The sequence below is a fragment of the Microchirus variegatus genome (assembly GCF_963457635.1).
Source record: "Microchirus variegatus genome assembly, chromosome: 6".
Taxonomy (NCBI): domain Eukaryota; kingdom Metazoa; phylum Chordata; class Actinopteri; order Pleuronectiformes; family Soleidae; genus Microchirus; species Microchirus variegatus.
The window spans coordinates 20,871,498-20,882,961 of NC_139807.1; the positions used below are offsets into that span (position 1 = coordinate 20,871,498).

Genomic DNA, 11,464 nt, shown 5'->3' on the forward strand with positions numbered 1-11,464 from the left:
TCCACAGTTTGAAGTTCATCACAATTCAAAATCCACATTTTTTAAGAGTTCTTTGACATATTCTCATATGATGCACAAAGCCAAACCTGACCCACGGGCCCTCAAATGTACTATATAAGTTAATTATTCTGCTAACATAGGGCTGACATAGGGCGAAAGGCAGGTCCCACACATTTAGCATTTATTTATTTAAGCTTTATTTATCTTATTCTAGAACTACAATTATCAGTGGTGTCCTAATGCTGATATTGCTCTTTCCACATTGCAGTCACAAAGAAAAACATTATTCCAAACTTGCTCAGAAATTGTGCCAGTATATAGTTAAATATTTACTTAAAATCAACTGATATTTTTTAGAATAATATATATTAATTATCACTATCACTGTGCAGCAAAGTTGTTTGGACTGAACAGTTTGATGGATAACTATCCACATTTTTGAAGTGTCAAAGGTCATCTTACCAGCAATGTATCATGCCACTTCCCTAATGTTGAGGTTCTACTTAGCAATAAATTAAGCAAAACAAAACATAAGGGCTTGAATATCTTTATTGTTTTAGTTGTTCAGGGCAGACTGGACAATAGCAGTGATTCAGTAAAGGAAAACACATGATAGAAATAAATAGTAATTGTTTTAACAACTCGTCAGCTGGGACCGACTCCAGTGGTCTTAAGACCTCACAAGATAAGTGGGAGAGAATAAAACTTTTATATTCTTTTTCTCTACCTTTAATGCCGTCTGAACAACACGCGAGTGTGGTTTCATATACAGATTCACAGCCAAGTAGAAATGTTTTAAATGAGCTAACAAAGATCAATTCTGTGAAGTTGTGCAAATGATTTGCCCTATGTTTTCCAGCCAGTGACTCAGTATGCTTAATTATAGGCCCGACATGTAAACGCATGCCGTCTTTAAATAACTGCACTACTCGCCACATGCCGTGGTTTCTAATATTTCTTCTCTGCTGTAAAGCCATATGTTGAGTCACAGTAAGTGTTGAGTTTGGCAGTGGCCCAGAGGAAGCGATCTAAACACATCGTTGATTTATGTCAACAAGAAGACAGACGTTTTTATAAAGTCATTATAGACCGTATTAAAACAAACAGCCACATGTGAATGATTCTAAATGACAACAATGAGTGAGTTCAGTCCTGGTTACATAAATACAGTAGCTATGGATTTAAGGGGGTCACAGACCCAAAAGTACAGTTCTGATACCTGCCAGTAACTGAGCCTACTACAGAAACAAAATACGTGTAACACTTCAAGCTCCCAGCAGCCATTCATACTGAGCCAGTCATCTATAAGTGAGATGATAAATATGCCACACAGCACATGTCAGAAGGATAGAGTGAATGGGGGTGTATGAGGTATTCTTAGCCGTGATGACAGTGCAGGCCAGTGAATCCATTCACATCTCTAAATGGTGTTGTGGCTGCAAGAAAAGGTCGCTTGTTTGTGCCAAGGTATTGGTTTCTGCTTTACTCTGCTGTTGCCCTGATATGATCATCTTCACTACATCCTGTAAGAGATACTGAACACACGCAGGCTTACTGCATCATTAAAATTCAAACACTCATGCCAGAGATTAATTAAATGCAGACAATCAAGGCAGGAATCATGTTAAATCACGTTAAACATGCTGTAACATGAAGTGCTTAATGTCATTCATGATATCAAGTAAGGATATATTTATAGAAGGCAACTACTTTAGAGGATGAACAAGACCTGGTTTAAGAGAAGTCTGTGCCAATTACAGACGGTAAACTGCTGAGAGAGGATGTTGCTCTTCTTCATTCACAGAGTCAGCTTCAAAATACAAAATGCACACTCGTCCTAGTTTGTCCATCCAGGCTGTGTTAAGTAAAACTGTATTTATACAGCCCTTTTCTAGTCTTGATGGCCACTCAAAGCTGCTTTACAATACCATTTTACCATTCATCCATTCACACCCATTCGCTGCTCCGTCGGGAGCAACGTGGGGTTAAGTGTCTTGCCCAAGGACACAACCTTCCAGTTTCAAGACGTATCACTCAGTCACTGAGCTATGTCCCCCGAAAGCAAGGCCCTGGTCTAATGTAAACATAGAAGGCTTATTCTAAGTCTACAAAAACCACATGATACTCATTTTAAAAGTAAATGAACACTTATCCAAATATACTACAGGGTAGCATATTCAATGTTTTGTAACATTTCAGTACAGTAACTACATGGTAATAGTTTTGTAACAGGGAGGTTATATTACGGTGCTAATGTCATCTTATTTTTACTGCCAGTTCCAGCTTGGTTATCAATGATAACAGTTTAGTAAACAAGGGGGTAAAATAACAGTGTAACCATGTTATTTCCAAAATGATAACTAGTTTATACTGTAACTTGGTGACAGAGCTAACTATTCATGGCTCCGCTAGCCTACATGTCGATGTGTCCTAGGACAAGACACTTAACACTCACACTCCTGACGGCTGTGCTGTGAGCGTGTGAGTGGGTATGAAAGATGTGTGATAAAGAAAAGAGCTGCGCATAGATGCACTATGTGAGTGTGTGTGAATGGGTCAATGGCAAACACTGTAGCGTAAAGCAGCTTTGCAGTGCAATACCCTCACATGAAAATGTTTGCGAATCAAAAGTGATAGTTGCTATTTTATAAAGTTGAAATTAAACATCCTATTGTTATTCCTGTACTAAATACACTTCAAATTCTACAGCAATCACCAAATTAGTTGGTGATTACATTAGAAATAAGATTATATTACCACAATATTACTTCCCCCACTACAAAATAGTTGCCATATATTATTAAGTATTACCTCCATTTCCACCTTCCAATATGTTACTGGACCTTTAAGCAGAAAATGTCCTCTTCCTAAGAACAGATTGTGGCAGAGGGTTCGGGTTATTTTCCAGCTAAAAACAGCAATCGCACAAAGTCTATGATCAAATTCAGTCTTTGAAAATGCTCTTTTTAAAGAATGCATCAGGGTCACTGCTAATACTTTGGTCCACTTCAACCATTCTGGACTCAAATTCAGAGTTGTTCTCCTGCAGCAGGAGACGAGCTGCTAGCAGCCGTCGTCCTCCAGAATGTCTGTGTGTTCCTCCCAGAACTGTTCTCCTATGATGTCGCAGTGATAAGCCTGCACCCTCTTCCTGCTGCGAGTCACGGACACGTCCTTCTCCTCTTCATTTGGACACTTTATGCATTTAGTGACAGTTTCATCTCGCTGGACACAGAATGAGAAACAGGATTAGAGCAACTAAAGGTTTGACATTTTGACAAGTTCAGTTCATACATACCTGCTAAATTATAGATTATTAAATATTGATTTTTCCTCCCAAGTGAAAGATGAAGAAATCAACAACAATCACTTGTTAACCTGTCCCAGATGAAACATTTAAACAACTTTCTTGAGATTCAAGTAACTTGAATTATTTTCATTATTACATATATTATATTATTTTGTTGATTCATTGATTCACTGTTTGGTCCATCAAATGTTGATCAGTGTTTCCCAAACCTCGAAGTGATGGTGTTCTCAAATCTCTTGTGTTTTATTGATTTCTTTGTTGCATAGAGCAAACAAACCAGAAAATATTCACATTTATGAAGCTGAAAATCAAAGAACAGAAAAAGCTAAAACAATGTAGTAATCATTTTGTGTATCTTCAAAGTTTGTGTGTGTTGCTATGTCTATTATTATTTTTGTTTAATCTTCCTGCTCTACATCAAGTCATCAACATTATGCTTTTTTCAAAACGCAGGTGCTAATTTTTTAAAGGTACAGTGTGAGGAGACAATATTAATATATATATATTTAAATTTTCAAAAGTGCAGGAGTATTAAATGGAACCTATGCAAAGAAAATTGTACTGCAGACTCACCTTTTCCCAGATAAGTGTTGTGCCTTTCCTGTGCAGGGCAGATTCATTGTTGTAGTTGATCTCAAATTCTGAGAACAGAATCTCATTTTTATCTGCAGCTAATGTTCCCTGAAAGAAGAGAAAGATACGAAGGGTTAGTAGGGGAAAAAACTAAAAAAAGTCAGACACAAGAAAAAAAACAAAAAAGGTCAGGCATAAAAATAAATTAATTTAGAAAAGTACTATAGTCGAGGACCATGGCTGCCTCTACAGACCCTCTACAGGTACTTCAGAAACAGCTATAACAATAAGGAAATTCTCTCTCTTTTGGCTCATAAGCACGGTGTGGTTATAAGTATTTGGACGCTGAAGAGACTCAGTCCCAGTTCCACAGTCCCTTCATACTCCACGTCCGGCCGGCTGCTGTCATGGAGCTGTCTTTTTTTTTTTGTGCTGGATTTTTTTTTCATGACTTTTCTTTTGTGCCGGATTATTTTTTTTGCCTGATTTTTTTTTGGGGGGACAGATTTTTTTTTTTTGGCTGGCCCTAATACTCCTTCGTATCTTATACCATGAGTAAAAAGAGAAGAAAACAGAACCACAAACTGATGTTAACATTAATTCTACTTTTAAGGGATAGTTGCAGGTCTGCTCATCCACACGTCGACTGAAATAAATACCTTAAAGAAAAATGACACAAAATCTTTCTGAATATTAGGATGTAGAAATAAAAATTGAGAGAATGTATTCCAGCAGTAATATTTGTTCTTACTTAGTCATGAGAAGGGATAACCAAAAAATAAATCACACCAACAAAAATGCCTGGGAGCATCAAGACAAAGACTTTATCCATTAAGTGAATGATTACACTCACATTGTAGCCCTGAGTCCAAGGGATAGACTCAGCTTTATAAGAGCAGGACTCAAAGGAAAAACTAAACTACTACTACTACTAATAATAATAATAATAATAATGATAACAATAACTTTGGCTGACATACTGAATCTTGTCTAGAGAAAAACATCGACGGTTGAATGCTTAAATCATGTTGGCACTCTGGGAAACATTTGAATGACGGTATCATGTGTTTGTTATGTGATTTAACCCATTTTAGTTATTAACCTGTAAATATGCATAGTGCAAGATCTTAAGTTTGTTCTCTATTATAGGGATAAATATAAACACTGCAGTCTGGTATTGTATATTGAACTTATTTTTACATGCAGGAGGAAATTTTAAGAAACACAGATTTGTGTCAATAAACTCAACATTTTAGAGTGTGTGATATGCTCACCTTTAAGCGATCCTCTGCCTGAGCTGTGGTGAGTCCTCCCTTCTGTACTAACGTCCAAAACACTGTGTTGTACAAATTATTCACGTGACCTGCAAGAGAGAAAAACATGAATACAGTCTGAAATGTTGCCCCCATCGAATGTGCCGTCTGTCACTCATTTAGGGCACAGTATATACTCACAGTCTGCTTGCCTCCAGCTGAGGTAATCTTTCAGGTTGCGGTTGGTCGGATACAGGACCACACGTCCGTCAAAGCTTGGAGGATACAGCAGGGGCTGATCCCCAAAGAACTCCTTCCAGTAAAACACATATGAGGAGGAGAACTGGGAGGCCACATGGGTCATGAGTTTACTGCAAGAAAAAAAAGCAGTCAGAGAAAAATACAACTATATGTCTGGGGGATGCATAAGAGTGTGACGTTACATTTCTCCTACCTGGCTCTCCTCTTAAACCATGTTGAGGTCCTCTTGAAAACGAAGCTGAATTCATCGCTTTGACCATAAGCAATGGCAATATCATCGAGTTCCTCCATAACAGAGTGCGCACTCCTGCTCATCAAGCCCAAAGCTCTATTATCATTGGGCTTTGTAAACTTGTGCTGCTCTGTAAACCTAAATTGTAAATTGTGCGTCAATCTACTGATTGTCCCGGTGTGTGTGTGTGTGTGTGTGCGCGCGCGCACCTTGAAATAGGACACTCACCTGTGGAAATTTCGTCCATCCAGTCTCACAACTATGTAGCAATTTTTCAGACATGTGTCATCTGTCTCAAAGTTGCGGACATACTCAAACTTGCTCTTTGCCATGTTGCTGGAGACAAAAAGACGAGCCAAGGTGGTGACAACACAAGACCTGGCACGTCCAACATATATCCAAGTCTTTCCCAACAGCATCAGGAAGCTCCTGGTGAGGAATGAAAGCGATATTATAATTCGAAACAACGTCACATTAACACCAAATAGTATTTCAAATCAGTCTCATCACACACAGTGTCATTACGGAATAAGTACTGTTAATACTTACACTGAGATTTAAAACAATGAACTTCATGCGCTTATATAAACACACATTCCAGCATTTGATTCAGTGTGTTAATAAGAAAAGTTTATCTTTAAATATTATTCCACAATGGTGATGTTTAGTCCATTAGCCACACGTGACCTGACCACAGTCCGTCAACAAAAACCTTCGTAGCGGAACTGCAAAAAAACCCGACAAGGTTCCGGAGTACAGTACGGTACAGTACATGGACATGTATTAAATTAACAACCAGAAAAAAAACGACTGAGTAATACAGTGTTACGCTCGTGAACAGTATGATATTTTATTTTTAATGTTGCGCTGCAATATACGCATTTTTGTAGATTACAAAAAGCAATCATTTATTTAAGCCAAACAGGCTACTGTGTTATAGCACCATCTTGTAGCGAAAGGGCGAAAGTACAGTTGACAAAGATCGTGTATGAAAAAGAAACGCACCTCCCTGAGTTTACCTAACAGGTAAAACTATTTCCTGGTGATTTCGTTCAACTTTAAGACTCACTATCAACACAGACATGCGCACATATAAATAAGCACATACGTGCTCATAAAATGTATCGGTAAACAGATAAGTTCTGGTCTTGTATGTTATGTTTAGCGTCGTCTGACAGGTGCAGAGTGAGACATCTCACTCGACCCCGAATTTCCCAGGATTCTTTGCTCGACTGTGTGCAAGTCTGTGGCTGTTTCAAACATGGAGGAGAGGGAAAGAGAAACAGCAAAGTCTGACAAAAAAGAAACAACACCAACAGCGTCCGAGCATGAACTGCCGGCTGGTAGTAGAGCCGGAGACGATGGCGCAGATAAAATCGACGTCTGCTCTGATAACTTTGACCCTCTGCTGGCCTTGTACTCACCGTCTGTATCAGTTCCTTTCCCAAACGTCAAATGTTTCAATAATGTGGCTGCGTACGAGAGCTTCCTGAAGGGCGGTCGGGGCAGAGCCAAGCCGGAGAATGTGGAGAAGAAGCGGCTGAAAGCGATGAAAGGGATGGCGGACCCGGACCGCATCGAGAGGCTGAGGAGGCTCATGGTGAACAACCCGCTGCCGGAGGAAGAGGAGGGGGGAAGCAGTAGAGCACCACGGGGCAGCAGGAGGAGACAGAAGCCCCAGAAAAACGTCCTGACAAGGATGCCCTGTAGGTTCAACCTCAAATACTACTACTACTACTACTACTGTACAAATGTTCCTACTCCTATTACTACCTCAACTACTACTGCAACAACAACAGCTATAACAATACTACTACTACTACTACTATTACCCACTACCACCACTACTACAGCCAGAGTACCACTGTTCCTAATCCTATGACCTCAACTACTGTTGTTACTACTACTACCGTTGCTACTATTATTACTACCTCAGTACTACTGTGCTTTTAACATGCACTCTAAAATGTTTAAGCACATATTTTACTGATAAAGTACTGATGATGGCCCTGTTCAGTTGTAATAGTAGGGACATTGTTTCAAAGACATTCACCCTGAAAATGAGGAAGCAACAATATAACACTTAACTTCTCTGATTGCTCACACTAGTGCTTCTTCTGCACTCGCAATACAATGTCTGTCATGAAAAAGGCCTGCTCAATAACTACCCTAAATCAAAATCTTGAAGCCAAGAAGGCATGACATATTACACGACTTTGTGATCTTTTACATCCATAATTTAATATTTCTGTGCTTTTTTTCTTCTCTGTTCAGAAGAAATCTTGTTCATGTGTTTCAGAGGAACTGCGTCTATGATTTATTAAACACATGTCTAACCTGTGTCTTCAGTGTGTAAAGGCAGTCCACTGGGGGAGCTGCACCGATGCGTTGAGGAGAGGATAAGGGTCAAAGTTCACATCAGGACCTTTAAAGGACTGAGGGGAGTGTGCTCTGGATTTGTTGTGGCCTTTGATAAGTTCTGGAACATGGTGAGTGCTTTCCCTCCCACTAATTTTGTATTGAATCTGAAATCACACACAACAAACAATGTCAAAAATTGATTTTTTTCATTTTTTTCAGGCTTTGGTAGATGTTGATGAGACGTACAGGGAGCCTCTGCTTGGAGAGGCTTTGTACCACGAGAAAGCTCTCACTATTTCACGGGTATGTGCTCGTTTTCACAGGTTTCTCACAATCCTTATTATGTATTTTGTTTTTTCCACGACTCCATGCAGCAATATTTAAAAGGGATTTTCAGTTAAAAAAAAATTAAATAAATAAATGTATGTTTATATATATATATATATATATATGTATGTTCCTAGTGAGAACTTTCAGTTTTGTCTTAAAGGGTTGGTTCAGGTGTAGTTGTATGACATGTAGACACAAAGTCAGCACTGCTGATCCAGATGCTTGCTCTGACTGAAAACATGGCTGTCAGCAGGTACACAAAGAAACACACTTTATTTTAACCACTTGACAGGAAAGTCTACAAGCAGGAAAACTGGCTGGAAACTGGGTTTTGCAAACCACCCACTCTCCCATACCAAATTCCATAGAGAAAATCATTGTTTTTAGATCACAGGGTCGCAGGAGCTGCCAGCTACTACTGCCTCATTTAGTAAGTTTAGGCGAGGTAAATCCAAACAAAGGATTTCAAACACCGAAGTCACAAAACAACATATTTGGATTAACTGGTGGAGGAAGGTGTGAATCCTCAACTCCTGTGTGCCATAATATAAAATTGTAGATTTTTCCTTTGGACTATGGTGCACTTTGTGAGCTGTTTACAAAGAAACACAAATTTCATTTTTCAGTCAGAATAGGCAGTGTAATTGTGACACAAGTGTTCTTAAACAGACTTAAGCTGGCATAGATTTTCAGTTTTCAGGGAGAGTGCCCCAGGTTGGTTCTCGGCAACAGTGGCACATGTTGCAAAGTCAGTGCTGACCTTGTGACAATAGCTACAACCATAAATACCACACTGAAAAATAACTATCATTTAAATACAGCTCTTATGTGGCTTCATAAAAGAGAACAGTAAAAAACAATGAAGCTGACGACAGTGTGATGAGGTACATATGAATCCCTCATGTGTAGGTAGATAGCTGTATTACTCTGCATTAACAAATGGATGTCCAACTATGTTATTGTAATTAATTATTTTTTATACAGCTCTTTGAGAAGCTAAACCTGAAGGAAAGCTCAGGAGGTGACGAGCCAGCAAAGACGCATAAATCACAGGAACAAGCCAGCGAGCATCAGTGTGCAAACCCCGACACTCCTCCACCTGCTCATAGGAGACGAGACGGCAGGCCTGAGTCCGTGCTGTCAGATGGTGGTAAAACCAAACAGGATAAACAGGATAAAGGCAAAGCCCTATTAAAAGCCTCTGGAGTCCGTCAAGAGAAAGTCTCGCAGAAATATGGAAAGGTTCATACTCGTCACATCAACCAGCTGTTCATCAGAGGAGAGAGTGTTCTCCTAGTTAACCCACAGCCTCTCTGATTTTTGTCTCCTGGACAAAACACTCCATTATTTCATTTTTTGTTTAAAACTGATCAGTAGTAATAAATATGTAAAGATGACGTGAGATTCAGAAGAATCAAGGGTTAAAATTGTATCATATTGATATGGAGATTTTTCTCGACTCACCAGAGTAATTGAGAGAAATAAAGACAAAGCTTCTCAGTTGTAATTATTATCATCTCTTGCCTTACCTTTCTTGTTTGTTCATCTACTGCAGTATGTCTTTGTTATTAGCCAGCAGGTGGCAGCATAAAGACATTATTGCCATCTGCAGGGACATTGTTTGAGAGAGGCTGTCCCTTTCTGTTGCTTTTCTGTGTTAGTTTGAACAGGAATGACAGCACAGTCTCAGCGGACTTCATAAATGCATTATGAATAATTGAGTTTGTGAAGCTAGAGATTACAGATGGCACTCAAAAGCTGTCATTTGTCTTGACGTCTCAGATTGCTTTTACTCTTTCATGGGCACATTACCCATAAAAGCACAATTTACTGCATCTCGTGGAAGTTGTAAAGATGTTTTTTTTTTTTTGTTAAATGGCAGTGGTTACTTTTGGACGATGAGCAACACAGAATGAGTGTATGTGGAGATGATGTTCTCGGTCTTGCATCAAGAGTTTTTGGGTGTTATTTTAGTTTTTCTTCATTTGACATCAAGAGAGTTTATTTGACCCTTTCATATATTTCAAGCGATAAATAGGACAAACTCTATCAGTAGATGAACTGCTGCTCATCTATATCCTTTTCATATAATGTATGAGCATATTATTAGTATAGCCCATTTACCAGCACTCTCCAGAGAGTTAGAATGGGGTCAATTGTTAAATGCAAGTTGTGCTATAGTTGTGTTTGTCACACCAGCGTGTTCTGACAAACCTTGATACTGTCTTATGTTTAGACATGGGACGATATCAAAATGTCTTTATGATTATCCTGACCAAAGTAATTGTGATTCACAAGATTGTTCAGATAATGATGAAATATATACTTTAAAAACACAATGAAATCACTGGACATTTTTTTGACAAAAATTAATATTTCTTTAGAAGAGTAACAAGAATCATGAATGATATGATTATAAATCATGATGTCTTGGAATGAGTGGAAAGAAGCCGTCTTGGATAAATCCCTAGGACTGTATGTTGGTGACACAGCATTCACTTTATGTGAAATATTGACAATTTTACACATTTGCAATTATGCAAATTCATCACAGAGGTATAGTATATAGTATACACTATAAGGTATAGTGTGTAAAATGTGACTATCTTGGGGAAAAACAGCAATTCATACAGTCAGGTTATTGTACAATCAGTTTTAGTTAAGTTTAATTATTTTATTGTTAATTTGTCAAAAGGAAAATAATTTCACCAAAAACATACACACTGGGCTCTTTAATCGCAAAACAATCCAAACTGCAATAATAAGTGCAGTATACAAGTCAAAAGACACTGCAGTATTTTAATAAAGATACAATATGTGTCAGAACACCACTATCATGAAATTCTGCAGTGCTAAAAAAAATCAAAAACTCTTATGAGAAAATGTCAAAGCTTTATGATACTGATATTTGTTTGCATGAAAATGAAGAATGACAAGTTGTTCCAATAGTCACAGTCTGTCTTTTATTGCCACACCCTGCAGCTCTAGTTCCATCCCTACTTTCACTCGACTTATATAAATATTTAAGCAGCAACAAAGTATTTTCAGATAAACTAATATTTGTTGTATGAAAAAATAAAATTACAGATTAGATTTCTAAATATGTTTTACTGAGCCAGTGCAGCTGACCTTATTCCCGAGCTG

At 38.4% G+C, this 11,464-nt stretch overlaps 2 protein-coding genes across 2 annotated transcripts; one reads left to right on the top strand and one right to left on the bottom strand.

The window, feature by feature from the left end:
- Window positions 1-3,063: 3,063 nt before the first annotated feature.
- Window positions 3,064-5,970, bottom strand: thg1l (tRNA-histidine guanylyltransferase 1-like; the record flags this gene model as incomplete). Its single annotated transcript, XM_083891133.1, has 6 exons — window positions 5,858-5,970; window positions 5,591-5,767; window positions 5,338-5,507; window positions 5,158-5,246; window positions 3,884-3,991; window positions 3,064-3,225 (listed from the first exon to the last, which is right to left on the bottom strand). The coding sequence occupies exons 1-6, from the start codon at window positions 5,959-5,961 to the stop codon at window positions 3,064-3,066; spliced, it is 810 nt and encodes a 269-aa protein (XP_083747259.1). The 5' UTR covers window positions 5,962-5,970.
- Window positions 5,971-6,890: 920 nt separating this feature from the next.
- lsm11 (LSM11, U7 small nuclear RNA associated) lies at window positions 6,891-9,637 on the top strand (the record flags this gene model as incomplete). The annotated part of the gene is made up of 4 exons (XM_083891597.1): window positions 6,891-7,335; window positions 7,979-8,118; window positions 8,210-8,293; window positions 9,305-9,637. 4 exons carry the CDS (start codon window positions 6,891-6,893, stop codon window positions 9,635-9,637), a joined length of 1,002 nt encoding a protein of 333 aa, XP_083747723.1.
- Window positions 9,638-11,464: the final 1,827 nt, after the last annotated feature.